The sequence below is a fragment of the Arachis hypogaea genome, chromosome 12 (genome assembly GCF_003086295.3).
Source record: "Arachis hypogaea cultivar Tifrunner chromosome 12, arahy.Tifrunner.gnm2.J5K5, whole genome shotgun sequence".
NCBI classification, from domain to species: Eukaryota; Viridiplantae; Streptophyta; class Magnoliopsida; order Fabales; family Fabaceae; genus Arachis; species Arachis hypogaea.
The window spans coordinates 115,733,422-115,750,197 of record NC_092047.1 but is presented as its reverse complement, the minus strand read 5'-3'; the positions used below and the strand labels follow the sequence as shown (position 1 = coordinate 115,750,197).

Sequence of the window (16,776 nt, the reverse complement as noted above, 5' to 3'; positions counted from 1 at the left end):
AACTATATACAAAATTGTTTAATTGATTCCTGAGAGGTAGAAAAAGCACCATATAGTTGGAGCTATTGATCTTGTAAAGATCCATCTCATATTTCTGTTGGACACCTATTTGATAAGTCGGTTTTATAACTTTTTTTGCATCAGAGATTAAAGTGGGAATGTATTGCAGTAGAAGAAAAAATGAGTATGGAATAATTTTTCATTTTCTGTTGTTAAAAACTAATTAAAGGGAAAAGATAATGTCTAAGGCTGACATTGGTCAAGTAAAAAATTTATCATTATATGTACTTTTATGAGTATGGACTTTTCACATAAATTTTTATGCAATTTATTAATATATATGTTAATAAATTACTAAGTAGCATGTATGATCCTTCTCTTTTCTTAGTTAATAGCAAAATATCACAAAAAAGTTGGATTTAATTTATGTCCACATGTAAGTTGACACAGATATTTAATCATGTGTTGTTCTATTAATAGAAGTGATTATATTTACACCCATTACTTGAAAAGACATTCAAAAGATGACAAGGATGAATTTAATTAAATAATAATGCAAATAAATTTACACTTACTTTAGATAAGAAAATCTACTTCTGTAATAGAGTTAAAAACATGTTTTTGTACATTTCCATCTAGTGCTTTGTATCTTTATCTGAAGGTAAATTTGGCCAAGCAATCTAGCAGATAACTACTACCTTTTCCTTACCCTTTGTGTTTGTGAAAAGCCTGAGTTTGAGTACAAACTCAAAAAGAACTTTATGAATAACCTATAAATTGTGTATTCACCTTTGCTTCAGGTTATTAATAATACGTTATGTTTTTTTTGTAAAAACTATGGACAAGATTACTTAAGAAAACCCAATGGCAAATAGAAGCTATAAAATTTATCACTTGATCAATCTAAATTATAAGCAAGCAGTACAAACAGGCTGCATAATTGAGTATGGTTTTTTACAAAATTTTTATGTTTGTTCAGCTTGTGTTTGTCAAATTTCCTGGCTTCGCTTATTTGCTGAGATTACAGTTAATGTTATTCTTCTGCAGTTTATATATTTAATGCAGAGTATTTTACATGCCTTAGACAAATACATTAAAAATAATAATAAAAAAAATGAAATCATCCAACTTTGATAAAATCATCCTACAATTTTCCCTGTAAAAATTTGGACATTGTAAGATACATTTGGACACACTGAGAGTGTGGCAACAAATTCAAATATAAGGGCATCTTCATTATCTCATGCAATAATTTAATTTATAATCAAAATAGTCATATTCTGTAATCTAATACTAAATCATCGTATGATTGCGTGATTTTGGTTAAACGGGGGAAAACAACAAATATTTGCTTAAACAAAACCCTTTTTATTGTTTGTATAAAGCAGTTTACTACTTTACTGTATGTATAGCTAATAATAAAATTAAGGACCATTCACATTTGGTTTCCTCTCCAGTTGGTGGAGGATGGTCCCCATGACGTTAAACATCAAACTCATCATTTCAATACATTTGCATTCCATTTAGAAAATAGAAGTATCTTATCCAAAAAAAAAGTAAGAAATGAGTGAATGAAATGTGATGCAAAAACAAAAAAGAATATATGTGCACTACTCAATAAATGAAGTGGGCCATAAACTTTTTGAAAGCACTGAAACATGTCACTGCCTTGGAGGAAGAAACAAAGAAGCATATGTGAACTTGTCCCCAGTACCAATAACAGTAAGCATTTCAAGAAAATATCACCACCACACCATATACTTGGCTATGCTACAATGCAAACTACCACTTCACTATTACCCTTCTGTTTTCGTCAATTCTGAGTTTTGAGTGCATACCTCAAACCACTTCCCTCACTCTTTCATACTTTGATCTTGTGAACATGGCTGCTGAACTTGTTGGAGGAGCTTTTCTCTCTTCTTTTCTCAATGTCCTTTTCGACAGGCTGTCTGATCCTGATTTCATCAACATGATGAGAGGAAAGAAGGTTGACCAGAAGCTGCTTCAAAGGCTGAAGACCATTCTGAATGTGGTTGAAGCTGTGCTGAATGATGCTGAGAAGAAACAGATCACTGACCCTGCTGTCAAGAGGTGGCTCGAAGATCTCCAAGATGCTGTCTATGAAGCTGATGACTTGTTGGATGAAGTTGCTACCAAAGCTGCCACTCAGAAGGATCCACCAGGTAACTTCCTGTCTCACTTTCTCAATTCGCAAGATAGGGAGATGGTTACTAGGATTGAAGACATCATTGCTAGACTAGAAGATATTGCAAAACACAAAGATATCCTTCGACTAGAAAAGATTGCAGCCAAGAACATGTCTGGGAGGATTCCATCAACCTCGCTGGTTAAAAAATCTGATATATTTGTTGGAAGGGACAAAGAAAGGGATGCCATAGTGAATTTGCTTTTAGATGATGCTTACAATGGTGAACTGTCCGTGATTCCCATCATGGGCATGGGTGCGATAGGAAAAACTACTTTGGCTAAATTGGTTTATAATGATGACAAAGTGCAGCAGAAGTTTAATGTGAAGGCATGGGTTTGTGTTGGTGAGGAGGAATTTGATGTTCTGAAGGTCACAAAGGCTGTGATAGAGAAAACTTGCAGTCCTTGTTACTCAAATGATTTAGATTCAGCTCAAAATCATTTGAAGAATGGGCTAGCGGGGAAGAACTTCTTGGTTGTTCTGGATGATGTATGGAGCAGTAATCGTGAGCTTTGGGAAAGTTTTCTAACACCTTTTGAATGTGGAAGTGAGGGAGGCAAGATTCTTGTAACAACACGTCTTGATACAGTTGCTTCTGTGGTGAAAACTAAACATAATGAAGCTCACAATTTAAGTTTGTTGGATGAAGAACAATGCTGGTCGGTGTTTGCAAATCGAGCATGGGGTCCTACAGAATCCCGAGATCATTCAGCTTTAGAAGAAATTGGTAGAATAATTGTTATAAAATGTAAAGGATTACCTTTGGCAGCTCAAACAGTTGGAGGGTTATTGAGAGGGAAAGATAATGAAAAAGATTGGAATGATGTTTTGAATAGTGAATTCTGGGAACTCTCTGAAGAGGATAGTGGGATTCTTCCTGCATTGAGAATCAGTTATTATCACCTCCCATCATATTTGAAACGCTGCTTTGTTTATTGTTCTTTGTTTCCGAAGGACTTTGAATTTGACAGAGATGAATTGACATTATTGTGGATGGCAGAAGGTCTTTTGCTACAACCAAAGAGTGGAAACAATTTGGAAGAAATTGGTTATGAATATTTTGATGATTTGGTTTCGAGATCATTTTTTCAACATTCTAACTCTGCTAAAAATTCATTTGTAATGCACGATCTCATGCATGATTTAGCAAAGTTCTATGGTGGAAAGTTCTTTTCTAGTATCCTTGATCTCAAGAATGCAGCAAAGCATGATACCAAAACTCGCCACTTGTCATGGGCTCGCAAGAATGACGATGATTCGCTTATGAAGATCATGGAAGCATGCAATAGGTTAAAACATGTGAGGACATTGTTGCAACTCAATTTGCATAAAGGTCATGGAACCCGAGAGGGAGATAGAGTAGCCGTTCCTTGTGACTTACTAGAACAATTGAAGTGCTTACGAGTTTTGTCATTTAATTTTTTTTCAGATGATGAAAACTTGTTGCATCGTTCAATTGGTGAATTGATCCATTTGCGTTATTTGGATCTTTCATACACATCCATCGTGACATTGCCCGAGTCGTTAAGTTTGTTGTACAACTTACAAACCCTGAAGTTGAAACTTTGTAGAAATCTTAAAAAGCTTCCCAGAAACATGCAAAATCTTGTGAAATTACATCATCTTGATATTGGCGGCACTGATTTGGAAGAGATGCCAAAAAAGATGAGCAAATTAAAAGATTTGCAATTTTTAAGTTTCTATATTGCGGGCAAACATGAAGAGAATGGGATTGGAGAATTGGGAGAGCTAGCACATCTTCATGGGTCATTTTGTATTGAGAAATTGGAGAATGTTAAGAATAGTGGTGAAGCATGGAATGCAAGGATGGATGAAAAAATACACCTGAATGCTTTATATTTGAGGTGGTCATGTTCATCATTTGAAGAAAGTGAGGTTTGTGATTCCCAAAGTGAAAAAGATGTACTTGACAAATTACGTCCTCACAAAGACTTGAAGGAGCTATTCATCTGGGATTACAGAGGTACCATGTTTCCGGATTGGATAGGGCAGTCTTGGTACCACAAGATGACTGAGTTGGAGCTGAGTGGATGCAGGAATTGTTGGGTGCTTCCTTCACTTGGACAGTTACCCTCTCTAATGACATTGAAGATTTCAGATTGTGATATGGTGAAGATGATTGGTGGAACATTCTATAAGGGTGATGGAACTCATCATCATCAGCAAACACCCTTCCCATCCCTGAAATATCTGTCATTTTATTATATGAGTTGCTGGGAGGAATGGGAGTCATATGAATGTGATGAAGATGATGCACCATTTCCTCAACTTGAGCATCTATTGATAGCGAACTGTCCTAAGTTAAGAGGAGTTTTGCCCTCTTTCCTTCCTGCTTTGAAAGAACTTGTCATTTCAGGATGCGAGGAGCTTGGTTGTGATCTGCCAAGAGCTCCCATCATACGCCAATTAGAAATATATGGCAAACAGGAAGCAAGAATGCGGGACCTACCACTTTCACTGCAAAATCTAAGAATCGAAGGAAACCAACTTGTGGATTCTCTGTTTGAGGCCATGACCCACACCCAACCAACCTCTCTCAGTTATTTAAGAATCTCAAATTGCTCATCAGTCGTATCATTTCCAGGGGATGCTTTGCCCCCTTCGTTGGAAGATTTGCGCATATACGATTGCAAGAATGTAGAATTCCCAATGCAACACCAACAACATGAGTCACTAACGTATCTTACAATAAAGAACAGCTGTGATTCACTCACATCCTTCGCATTATCAGCATTCTCAAATCTCTATTATCTTAGAATCCAAGAACTTGAAAATTTGACATCTCTGGAGGTGTCACAGTCACAGTCCCTCCAAGACTTATCAATTTCAGGCTGCCCTAAGCTGGAGAACATAATAAGGCTGCCTGCCTGTTTAAGGGTACTAAGAATCAGAGAATGTGGGTTGTTGGGTGAAGGCATAGAGAAGAAGGACCCCCACATTTGGCCATCCATTTCCCACATCTCCTATATTTATGTTGATGACAAACGGATTCGCAATGACTCAACATCTTAAAACAGGTGACTCTTTTGCTATCTCTATCCTAAACCCACTTCACTTCATCTTCTCCAACATCATATTCATTCTTACTTTTATTTTCCAATTTTAAGCTAATGGAGTAATGGACTAACCACCATCTATTCATTATGATTGACATTCTGTGTTTTTAAATTTTTATTATTGGCGTCATTTGATTCCTGTAACCAACCCCACCTAGTGGGACAAGGCTTTGTTGTTGTTGTTGTTGTTGTTGTAGTTACAAAAATGACATGAAATTTCCTACTAGTAATTGAACTTAGTTCTCTCAACATTTCATAGTTTTCATTAATGTCCTCAACTGTGAGCACTACCATCTTCTTTGTTTTGGCAGATGCAGAGGGTCCATTTTCAAATGAAGGGATAATTAATTTTTTTCTTTTTTCATTTTTTCCAATTTGATTACTGTATAGCTATATAGTATATTTCCTTTCCAACAAGTGAGCATCTTAAGTTTCATGATGAACCAAGATAATTTAATTTTAATTCATTATGTAATAAATTTATCTTGAAATACATGCATTTTATTGTGCTATATAGTTACTGATTAAGATTTGGTTTGCATTATCACGTGGTTAGGTCAAAGAATACCAAGCAATGAATTATTACAAGATGTGTCAGGGGTGAAATACTTGCATGCATGTATAGGTGCCACACTTGATACCTTCAGCTATGAAATTTTTGTTGATACGTGGAGACACATAATATATACTTCTTGTGTTTCCTAATTTTCTCTTTCATTTCCTTTTTCTTTTTCTTTTTCTTTTCAGGAATGGATCAAATATAAAGGGTAATTTATTTTGCATGGTCATTCTTAGATTTATTTCAGTTACTGGATGATTACAAAGTAAGCTATGTCCAATGATAGAGATATCCAAAACTCTCAGCAAAATGGTACAATTGGTTCTTGAGAGGCAGAGAGGAAGCACTTCTACAATTGGGGATATTGTTGCAGAAGTTTGGAACAGGGGAATTGCATGCTTAAGTAGTTGCTGGGATGTATAGTTTTTCTAATTTTGTGTTGTTTAAGCTGTTGGTTTGACGGGTCTTGATGACATTCGACCACACCACTACGATTTATGTCTCTTATTTTGGGTGTTAATAGGGAAATTTTATTTTATAAACTTGTATTATGAACTGCTTAAATCATAATATCATGGTACTCTTTTTCTTTGTTTGGGTTTTGCCAAGTGAGTTTTTGACTTTTTTCTAGTATAGTTTTAACGAGGTTGCTCCATTGTGATCCTGCTGGTTTATATGCTCCGTAATCTAAAAGAATATTGTAGATAAAGAAAAAAATGGGTATTGAACGATGCTGAGAGGAAACAGATCACTGACCTTGCTGTCAAGAGGTGGCTTGAAGATCTCCAAGATGCTGTCTGTGATTCTGTCAAAATCACCATACATGACAATTCTTAATATTCACGATACATGTCAAAATCATGACAATTCTTGATGCGATCAGAGAGGCTGTGGGAAAAATGATGATTGACAAACTGAATGAAGATATTATCCAGATTAAAGCACTTTGAGAGACTCACTTTCTACATTGATGTAAGGAAATAAGTATTTCTGGATAATTGATCCAATAGTCATCTGCTGTTACGAAGGTCAGCTAACAGATACCTTTCTTGATATAATTACATAATGTTACTATTTAAGTACAAACAGCATGGACATGCTTATTTTCTATATATTTTTTAAAAACAAATTAGGTGCAAATTTGAAGGTTGTATTTTTTGTTAATTAAAAATAAGATCATCCCTTGAGAAATGCTGAAATATTTACCATGCCCTTGTAATTAGTGGGTGTTTCAGCAAATTACTTTGGGCTGAGTTAAATTGTTGAGAGCTGTTTTAATATGTGTATTGTGTTTCAGCAAAAAGAAAATTTGGATCAAGGAGTGCAAAAGCAAAACTACTGTGATACATAGACTAAAACAAGGAAAGCAATCAAACACAAGGCAGCAAAATGAGTTAGTATTCAAAATGAGTGTTTGGTGTCTGATGTATTCTCTCTGTCTCTCTCTTTTCCTTTTTTCTTTTCTTTTCCCTTGAGTATTAGGATGTTAGTCCGAGTGACAGATTAGTGAAAATCCCACAGTATTTTGTCTTGCGGTTTAGCAAAGATAAAATTATTAGTTGAGTTAATTGTATGTAAAATAAACAAAAATATAATGTTAAAGGCAGTTTTATGTTGAAATTATTTTTTAAAAAGGTAGCAGATGCATGCATATGTGATAAAATACTATTGGATTCACACTATATTAAAAAGAGAAAGGTGAACAATTTTTTATGTTATAGAGAAGCGTGAATGGTTGGTGGGTTAGTAAATAAATGTACAAGTGGATATTGTTAAGCATTTTGCAGCTAAAGATCCGTTGTAGGGAGCATTTAAAAAATGGAAAGATGAAAGTCAAAGGCAAAAGACATATGAAGTCAACATTCTTCGCTGAACTATTACCACTTCCTTACTCTGTGTGTTTGTGAGAGAATTCTGAGTTAGGAGTGCAAACAGAAACTGCTTCCCGTTCCTTCCCTTTCTTACTTTCTTGCTCTAGTGAACATGGCTGCTTCACTTGTTGGAGGAGCTTTTCTCTCTTCTTTTATCAGTGTTCTTTTTAATCTTCGGTCCGATCCTATGATCATCAACATGATGCGAGGAAAGAAGGTTGACCGGAAGCTGCTTCAAAAGCTCGAGACCATTCTGAATGTGGTTGAAGCTGTGCTGAATGATGCTGAGAAGAAACAGATCACTGACCCTTCTGTCAAGAGGTGGCTTGAAAATCTCCAAGATGTTGTCTATGATGCTGATGACTTGTTGTATGAATTCGTCACCAAAGCTGCCACCTAGAAGGATCCAGGTAACTTCCTATCTCGCTTTCTCAATTTGCAAGATAGGGAGATGGTTAATAGGATTGAAGAAATCATTGCTAGACTACAAGATATTGCAAATCACAAAGATATCATTGGTCTAAAAAAGATTGCAGCCAATAACCTGTCTAGGAGGATTCCATCAACCTCACTAGTTAAAAAATATGATATATCTGTTGGCAGAGACAAAGAGAGGGATACCATAGTGAAATTGTTGTTGGATGATGCTAACGATGGTGATCTGTCTGTGATTCCCATAGTTGGTATGGGTGGGATAGGAAAAACTGCTTTGGCTAAATTGGTTTATAATGATGACAGAGTGCAGCAAAAGTTTCATGTCAAGGCATGGGTTTCTGTTGGGGAGGAATTTGATGTTCTTATGGTGACAAAAGCTGTGATAGAGAAAACTTGCAGTCCTTGTTACTCAAATGATTTAGATACAACTCAAAATCATTTGAAGAATGCGCTAGCCAGGAAGAATTTTTTGGTTGTTCTGGATGATGTATGGAGCAGTAATCGTGAGGCTTGGGAAAGTTTTCTATCTCCTTTTGAATGTGGAAGTGAGGATGGCAAGATTCTTGTAACAACCCGTCTTGATACAGTAGCTTTTATGGTGAAAACTAAATATAACAAAGCTTACAGTTTGAGTTTGTTGGATGATGAACAATGTGTTGGGAATAAGACACCATTCCCCCTTGAGAAAACACCTTTGACAGAGAAATAAAATAGACACAATCACAACACAAGAATTTAACGTGGAAACTCCAATTACCGGAGAAAAAACCACGGCCGTTGTCAAATGACAACCAGAGAATATCACTATGTGAAAATTGTTACAACACATAGACTTCTTTCTCTCACCGGCACCCCAGTACACCCACACTCTTTCAAAGCAAATATCTAACTACACCTCACAACACTCTCTAATCAAAGAGTACAGAGGAAAAGAAAAATCAGATACAAGCTTAAAGTGTTTCTGACTGGTGCAAAAACAAATGGAGAACTTAGCCTCATATTTATAGCCTAGGCCACCCACTCCATTTGCTATCCTAAGCAATGTGGGACTAATTCAACCAAATCCTAACAATCTCCACCTTGATTGAAATAGTCACACATCTTCAGCTTCCATTGTCAACACCGACAATTCTTTGCTGCCATTGTCTATACCGACAATCATAGTTCAGAGAACTATCATACTCCACCATGAAAGTATACTCACTTGGAATTAGACCACTCCAAGCATTTCGCCTTGGTACAGATCGAAACCTTGCTGAAAATTCATGGTGCAACTTCCAAATTGGCTTTTCCTGGAAGTTCTTCAGCCATCGACCTAACTCCGCCACACACCTTGCATCTCAACGCCAACCAATGCCCGTGTGCAATTGTGGACCTGATTGCCACAACTCATCCTTATCCATGGCAGTGCGGTAATACCATGAGGATACTTCTTGTCTTCTAGAGAACATCATCTTCTCTCATAGAGAGAGCAACCAGAGATCTTCTCCTTCAACGCCTTGTGCAAACCTGATTGTATCAACACATCCTTGACTTGTACTTGCCACAAGCCAAAATTGATTCTTCCATCAAATTTCTCTATTTCAAGCTTCACAGCACTTGAATATCCTGACATTGTTGCAACCGTATACTGGAATAGTATAACTCAACTGTAGACCGTGCACTAGGAAGGGTCCCCAGGAAAGAGAGGTGAGTCACAATGGACACACTTAAATACCAAGTCTTTCCTTAGCCAGAACCTTTTCCAAACTGCACTCTCACAGAGTCACACTGCCTTCCAGCAACAACAACAGCAACCAAAGATCAACCTCAAGCTACAGGACAAAATTCTTTTTTGATGTGGAAGATCAGACTAGGCTGCAACCACAGAGCATACTAAGAATAAATCCCACCGAACCGAAGCTCTGATACCACTTGTTGGGAATAAGACACCATTCCCCCTTGAGAAAACACCTTTGACAGAGAAATAAAATAGACACAATCACAACACAAGAATTTAACGTGGAAACTCCAATTACCGGAGAAAAAACCACGGCCGTTGTCAAATGACAACCAGAGAATATCACTATGTGAAAATTGTTACAACACATAGACTTCTTTCTCTCACCGGCACCCCAGTACACCCACACTCTTTCAAAGCAAATATCTAACTACACCTCACAACACTCTCTAATCAAAGAGTACAGAGGAAAAGAAAAATCAGATACAAGCTTAAAGTGTTTCTGACTGGTGCAAAAACAAATGGAGAACTTAGCCTCATATTTATAGCCTAGGCCACCCACTCCATTTGCTATCCTAAGCAATGTGGGACTAATTCAACCAAATCCTAACACAATGTTGGTCAGTGTTTGCAAGTCGTGCATGGGATCTTGCTGAATCCCGAGGTCATTCAGCTTTAGAAAAAATTGGTAGAAAAATTATAGAAAAATGTAAAGGATTACCTTTGGCAGCTCAAACACTTGGAGGGTTATTAAGAGGGAAAGATAATGAAAAGGACTGGAATGATGTTTTGAATAGTGAGATTTGGGAATATTCTGAGGAAGAAAGCGGACTTCTCCCTGCATTGAGAATTAGTTATTTCCACCTTTCTTCATATTTGAAATGTTGTTTTACTTATTGTTCTTTATATCCGAAAGACTATGAATTTGATAGAGATGAACTGACGTTATTGTGGATGGCAGAAGGTCTCTTACAACAACCAAAGAGTGGAAACATTTTAGAAGAAGTTGGTCATGAATATTTTGATGATTTGGTTTCTAGATCATTTTTTCAACATTCCAACTCTGATGAGAATTTATTTCTGATGCACGATCTTATGCATGATTTAGCCACATTCTATGGAGGAAAGTTCTTTTCTAGAACGTTCGAACTCAAGAATGCAGCCAAGCATGATACCAAAACTCGTCATTTGTCATGTGCTCGCAACGATGATGATTCGGTTCTGAAGATCGTGGAAGCATGTGGTAGGTTAAAACATGCAAGAACATTGTTGCAAATCAATTTGAATAGACATGGTAAATTTTCAAAGGGAATAACCAGTCCTTGTCCCTTACTAGAACAATTGAAGTGCTTACGAGTTTTGTCATTTCATTTCTCTTCTGGTGAGGAACGCTTGTTGCATGATTCAATTGGCGAGTTGATTCATTTGCGTTATTTAGATCTCTCTGAAACACCTGTCATGACATTGCCCAAGTCATTGAGTAACTTGTATAATTTACAAACGTTGAAGTTGAGATTCTGTGAAAAACTTAAAAAGCTTCCCTCCAACATACAAGATCTTGTGAATTTGCGTCATCTTGATATCTACGGCACTTATTTGGAAGAGATGCCAAAGAAGATGAGCAAATTAAAAGATTTGCAATTTTTAAGTTGCTACGTCGTGGGCAAGCATGAAGAGAACAGGATTGGAGAACTGGGAGAGCTTCTGAATCTTCATGGGTCATTTCATGTTAAGAAACTAGAGAATGTAATCAACAATGGTGAAGCACGGGAGGCAAGGATGGTTGATAAGAAATACATCAGTGTTTTGTGTTTGGAGTGGTCATCAGGTGAAGATGTTGATTCCCAAACTGAAAAAGATGTACTTGACCAATTACATCGTCACAAAAACTTGAAAGTGCTAAGAGTCATTGGTTACTGGGGTACAATGTTTCCAGATTGGGTAGGGCAGTCTTCGTACCACAACATGACTAAATTGGAGCTGTGCGGATGCAGGAATTGTTGGGTGCTTCCTTCACTTGGACAGTTACCCTCTCTCATGGAATTGGAGCTTGGAGGATTTGATATGGTGAAGATGATTGGTGGTGAATTCTGTAAAGGTGATGGAACTGATCATCATCAGGAGACACCCTTCCCATCCCTTAAATATCTCTCATTTTCTTCAATGCCTTGTTGGGAGGAATGGGAGTCATATGAATGTGATGATGATGATGCTGCACCATTTCCTCAACTTGAGATGCTTGTTATATATCTCAAACTGCTCATCAGTCATATCATTTTCAGGGAATTCTTTGCCCCCTTCATTGCGATGGTTATCTATCAAGAATTGCAAGAACTTAGAATTCCCAATGCAACACCAACAATATTTCTCACTTGAGTACCTGCACATAGACAACAGCTGTGATTCACTTACATCCTTTGCATTACTAGTGTTCCCAAATCTCAAGAATCTGAAAATCACAAGACTTAAAAATTTGACATCGCTTGGGGACGTGTCACAATCACAATCCCTTCAAGAATTATCAATTTTAGGCTGCCCTAAGATAGAGAAAATAAGGCTGCCTGCCTCTTTTAAGAGAACTCAGAATTAGTGAGTGTCGGTTGTTGGTTGAAGGCATAGAAAGGAAGGATCCCCACATTTGGTCAACCATTTCCCACATCCCCCACATCGAAGTTGATGGATTCAGATTTCATGATGACTCAGCATCTTAAAACAGGTAGAGGATCATTTTTTGTCACCTATATTTCATTCTTAACGTTAGGAATCATCATTCTGTAAACCTTGTATATTACTTACAATACAAGGTACATGTGTGTATGCACTTTACTTTCAGTTTGTCAGTGGAATCCTTATGAGACTTTAGAAAGTATTCAAATTCAAATTCTCAAAAAAATTATAAACACCTTGTAGATTTACCAGTTTCAAACCGAAATATAAGAACCTTGCAAAATCACAAGTTGCATAAATTCAATGCCTTGTTTTTGTTTTTTCACACTTTGTTTCTTCAGCTTGCTTTCATCAATTTACATGCCTTACCTTATTTCCTAACTAGAATGAGACCCGCGCGATGCGCGGGACGGTAAATTAATGATAGTATATAATAAATATTAAAAATTGTTATATTTTGTAGAAATAAATTAAATATGTGTAAATTGAAGCTAAATTTAAAAGGTGTTTTATTTTAAATAATTTGTGGTACAAAAGATTTAGATGTTGGAGTTGTACAAAGTGACATTTTTATTTGGTGGTTTGATTTTTGTATTTGTTTTAGTTGATGGACTTAGTCATCTTATGTGTCGCTCATCCTCTTTTATTTTGTTAGTTGTTAGAGTTGATGCTTTCTTCTTTTTGTCGTAGGTTCTTGCGAAGACATGTTCTTTATGAATTGTTGAGTTTGATGCACTTTCTATTGTGTTATTTGGTTCCATCTTTGTATGCATATTCTTCTTTCGAAGATGTGTCTTAAATTTGTGTGATTTTCTTTCTCCTTAATCTCTTGATGGGGTGGTGCTTCAATGTGATTATTTTTCTGTTAAAACAGTTGTACCCAATAAATTTTTTGCGTCGCCATCAAATAGTACAAAAGTTGTTATAACACTTTGATCTAAAACCTTTAATTGAATTTTGAACCTAAAATAAGTATTGGGCTAGCAACTAATAATTTGATAGATGAGATTATGAAAAGTATATAGTTACTTTATTGTTGGATATTGTAGTGTTTGATTACATGTGCCACAAATGTAGTTGTTTCTTTTTTTTTATATACTTTCTTCTAATACTTTTTACATTTAACATAGTTCCATCCTAATTTGTCATCAATTTCGTTTATAGTTGCTAAAATTGTGAAGATCTTTTCCTATTCTAATATTCAATTTATGTTATTATTAGGTATATGGTATTTGAGTAAGTATGAATGTATGATGCATGTTGTGATTTTTTTTGTCATACCTGATCATCAGATTCTCATTGCAGTTCGGAAATAAATTTTTTTGTGCTAAATTTGATGTTATGTGAAGGAATAGTGATAAGAGACTTATATATGTAGTTTAAATGGTATGAAATTTAAATACTTATAACGTAAAATTATTATGATTAATAATATTATTATAACATTTGTAATATGGATGTTTATTACCTTTAGTGAATTATTTATAAAAATTAATAAATTAATTGTTGCAGTTATAAATTTATTGTATTGTTTATAACGGTAAGATATAATAAATATAGGAATATGAATTTAATGTATTTGGAAGTTACAAATTTATTGGATTCTATTTTTTAGTTTTTTATTTGTATCTAATATGAAAATGTATGTCTAATATCATATTTTTTGGTTTCGTTTTGATACTCTTTTAATAAATTTGTTTTTTTTTTTTTAGTTTTCAAATATTCTTTTCAAATTTTATATTGGTAAAATAAAATAGAATTTGTTTTTAATAATAAGTAAAAACTACAATAATAGTTCTTTGTACCTAGTGTTACTTCTAAAAATTAAAATAATTATTTTTTTTAACCAAAGATACAGAGACTCGAACTCGCGACCAATATGGGAGACTATGCTATTTGAGGTATAACTCATTGGCAAAAATTAAAATGATTATAATAAATATAATTATAATAATAAAATATAATTTTCATTTTTTAAACTTTTAATTTATAAATTAATTGTTGCGGTTATAAATTTATTGTATTATTTATAACGGTAAGATATAATAAATATAGGAATATGAATTTAATGTATTTGGAAGTTACAAATTTATTGGATTCTAGTTTTTAGTTTTTTATTTGTATCTAATATGAAAATGTATGTCTAATATCATATTTTTTGGTTTCGTTTTGATATTCTTTTAATAAATTTGTTTTTTTTTTTTAGTTTCAAATATTCTTTTCAAAATTTATATTGGTAAAATAAAATAGAATTTATTTTTAATAATAAGTAAAAACTACAATAATAGTTCTTTGTACCTAGTGTTACTTCTAAAAATTAAAATGATTATTTTTTTTTAACCAAAGATACAGAGACTCGAACTCGCGACCAATATGGAAGACTATGCTATTTGAGGTATAACTCATTGGCAAAAATTAAAATGATTATAATAAATATAATTATAATAATAAAATATAATTTTCATTTTTTAAACTTTTAATTTATAAATTAATTGTTGCGGTTATAAATTTATTGTATTGTTTATAACGGTAAGATATAATAAATATAGGAATATGAATTCAATGTATTTGGAGGTTACAAAGTTATTGGATTCTATTTTTTAGTTTTTTATTTGTATATTTTATTTTTTTGCTGATTTGGAAATAATAGTTGATTTGGCAAGAATTGAGTGGTTGATTCTAAAGTTGTGCCAAGTAAGCAATATTGCTGACATGGCATTAGTAGGAGAAAAGAAATGTCTCAAAAGTAATGTGGTGCATGCTTATGTATCTACTTTTATATATTAAGAATAGATGTGATTTCAAATGGGAATTCTCCTAAAGGTTTAGATTTTATTAATACAGAACATTTTAGAATTTATGTTGAGCAAGTTATTTGATGTCAATTGAAGATTCATCTAATGTTATTGCAGACTATGTCCTTGGTGATGAAACATTGGTGACATGATTTTTTCACAATGAAAAGCGCCAACAATAGATTATGGCTTCAAATTTCATGGGAAATAAAGGTATTGTGAGAGCTTCAAACTCTCATTTAGTGTTTTTTTTTTTTTTTTTTGGTCTTGGGGGTAAAGACCCTCATTTAGATTTTGATATCACAAATTCACATTACATGACAATTCTTAATATTCATAATCATTTTCCCTGTTTTTTTTCCTCTTCATCAGGGCTAGAATATATGGGTGGAAAGATCTGGATTTGATCCGAGAGGCTATGTGAAAAATGGTGATTGAGTGAAGATGTTATCCAGATTTTACATGGATGGATGGAACTTGGAAGGAAATATGTGTGTAAGCAGTGAGAAGCCCTTTTTCTCATTCTCAACTGAAAAAGAACTTCATGAATACCTACAACTTGTGCATTCACATTTGTTGATAAAAGTATTGACAGCTTATATGAATCCATTGGTGATACTTTATGCCATTTGATTTAGAATCATATCAGAATGAGACCCATGCTATGCGCAGAGAGAGTAAATTAATTATACTATATAATATATTCTAATATTGATGAGTTTGGAAAACTCCTATTTAATTTTAATGATGAACAAACATTATTGAAATATTGAATTACAAAATTATTAATTTGATCTTAATTCATATTTGCTTAATTAATAATTTTGTTGTGCAGATCTGTGTTGGGCCGAAAATGAAATTCTGGTCTAAGCCCAATTGTGCAAAATAATCATCCTTGCTACATGTTTTCTTTTATGTGGCTGATTTGTTATATTAATGGGCCAAGCTCAATGTTATTGCAACCAAGCCCATATTTAATTTTGATGAAAGTTTTCTATGCTTGATCCGAAAAATATACATCAGGAAAGCAAATGTTACTAATTAGGCCAGAATAAAACTCAATGTTACAAAGCCCAATCTTATTGTTGGTGAATGTTTCCAAACTTGGTCCGAAACCAAGAAGAAGAGAAAGCAAAAATGCTTTCAACGGATCCAAGCACTTCACCATGAGATGGATTCCAAAATTCATTACATTGTCATTTAATGCATGGGAACTATGAGAGAGAAAGTTACAGCTGAATTGATTGATGGCTATAGTGCTACACGCCACTCTAAGCTAGGGAAGTAAAAGCAACTTTTACCAACTAATTGGTTTATTACATTTGAATTGCTTTTCTTTCAAGTTGTTTATTCTCTCTCATCTCTTTCTTCTTTTTCGGTCAATATCCAGAAAATAAAGGAAGCCATGGAAGCTACATGGAGCTACCGAAATGAAGCTGCATG

The 16,776-nt window shown here is 34.5% G+C and overlaps 3 protein-coding genes across 4 annotated transcripts; all 3 read left to right on the top strand.

Moving 5' to 3' along the window:
* The first annotated feature begins 1,522 nt into the window (after window positions 1–1,522).
* Window positions 1,523–6,436, top strand: LOC112728526 (putative disease resistance RPP13-like protein 1). Of its 2 annotated transcripts, XR_003166273.3 has the most exons (3): window positions 1,523–5,247; window positions 5,843–5,911; window positions 6,034–6,436. XR_003166273.3 is itself a non-coding variant. In XM_025778692.3 (2 exons), the coding sequence occupies exon 1, from the start codon at window positions 1,883–1,885 to the stop codon at window positions 5,240–5,242; it is 3,360 nt and encodes a 1,119-aa protein (XP_025634477.1). In that variant the 5' UTR covers window positions 1,628–1,882; the 3' UTR covers window positions 5,243–5,247; window positions 6,034–6,436. The 2 variants fall into 2 exon arrangements, 1 of the variants encoding a protein (XP_025634477.1); XM_025778692.3 differs by lacking the exon at window positions 5,843–5,911 and having other exon boundaries at window positions 1,628–5,247.
* Window positions 6,437–8,167: 1,731 nt separating this feature from the next.
* Window positions 8,168–8,796, top strand: LOC112730652 (putative disease resistance RPP13-like protein 1). Its single transcript, XM_072208457.1, has 2 exons — window positions 8,168–8,737; window positions 8,779–8,796. The coding sequence occupies exons 1-2, from the start codon at window positions 8,168–8,170 to the stop codon at window positions 8,794–8,796; spliced, it is 588 nt and encodes a 195-aa protein (XP_072064558.1).
* Window positions 8,797–10,488: 1,692 nt separating this feature from the next.
* LOC140177208 (putative disease resistance RPP13-like protein 1) lies at window positions 10,489–12,746 on the top strand. Its single transcript, XM_072210195.1, has one exon. It carries the CDS (start codon window positions 10,826–10,828, stop codon window positions 12,245–12,247), a length of 1,422 nt encoding a protein of 473 aa, XP_072066296.1. The 5' UTR covers window positions 10,489–10,825; the 3' UTR covers window positions 12,248–12,746.
* Window positions 12,747–16,776: the final 4,030 nt, after the last annotated feature.

Excerpts from the sequence above, each read along its gene's own strand:
- LOC112728526 (XM_025778692.3), top strand. The coding sequence starts at position 1,883 with ATGGCTGCTGAACTTGTTGGAGGAGCTTTTCTCTCTTCTTTTCTCAAT.
- LOC112730652 (XM_072208457.1), top strand. The coding sequence starts at position 8,168 with ATGGTTAATAGGATTGAAGAAATCATTGCTAGACTACAAGATATTGCA.
- LOC140177208 (XM_072210195.1), top strand. The coding sequence starts at position 10,826 with ATGGCAGAAGGTCTCTTACAACAACCAAAGAGTGGAAACATTTTAGAA.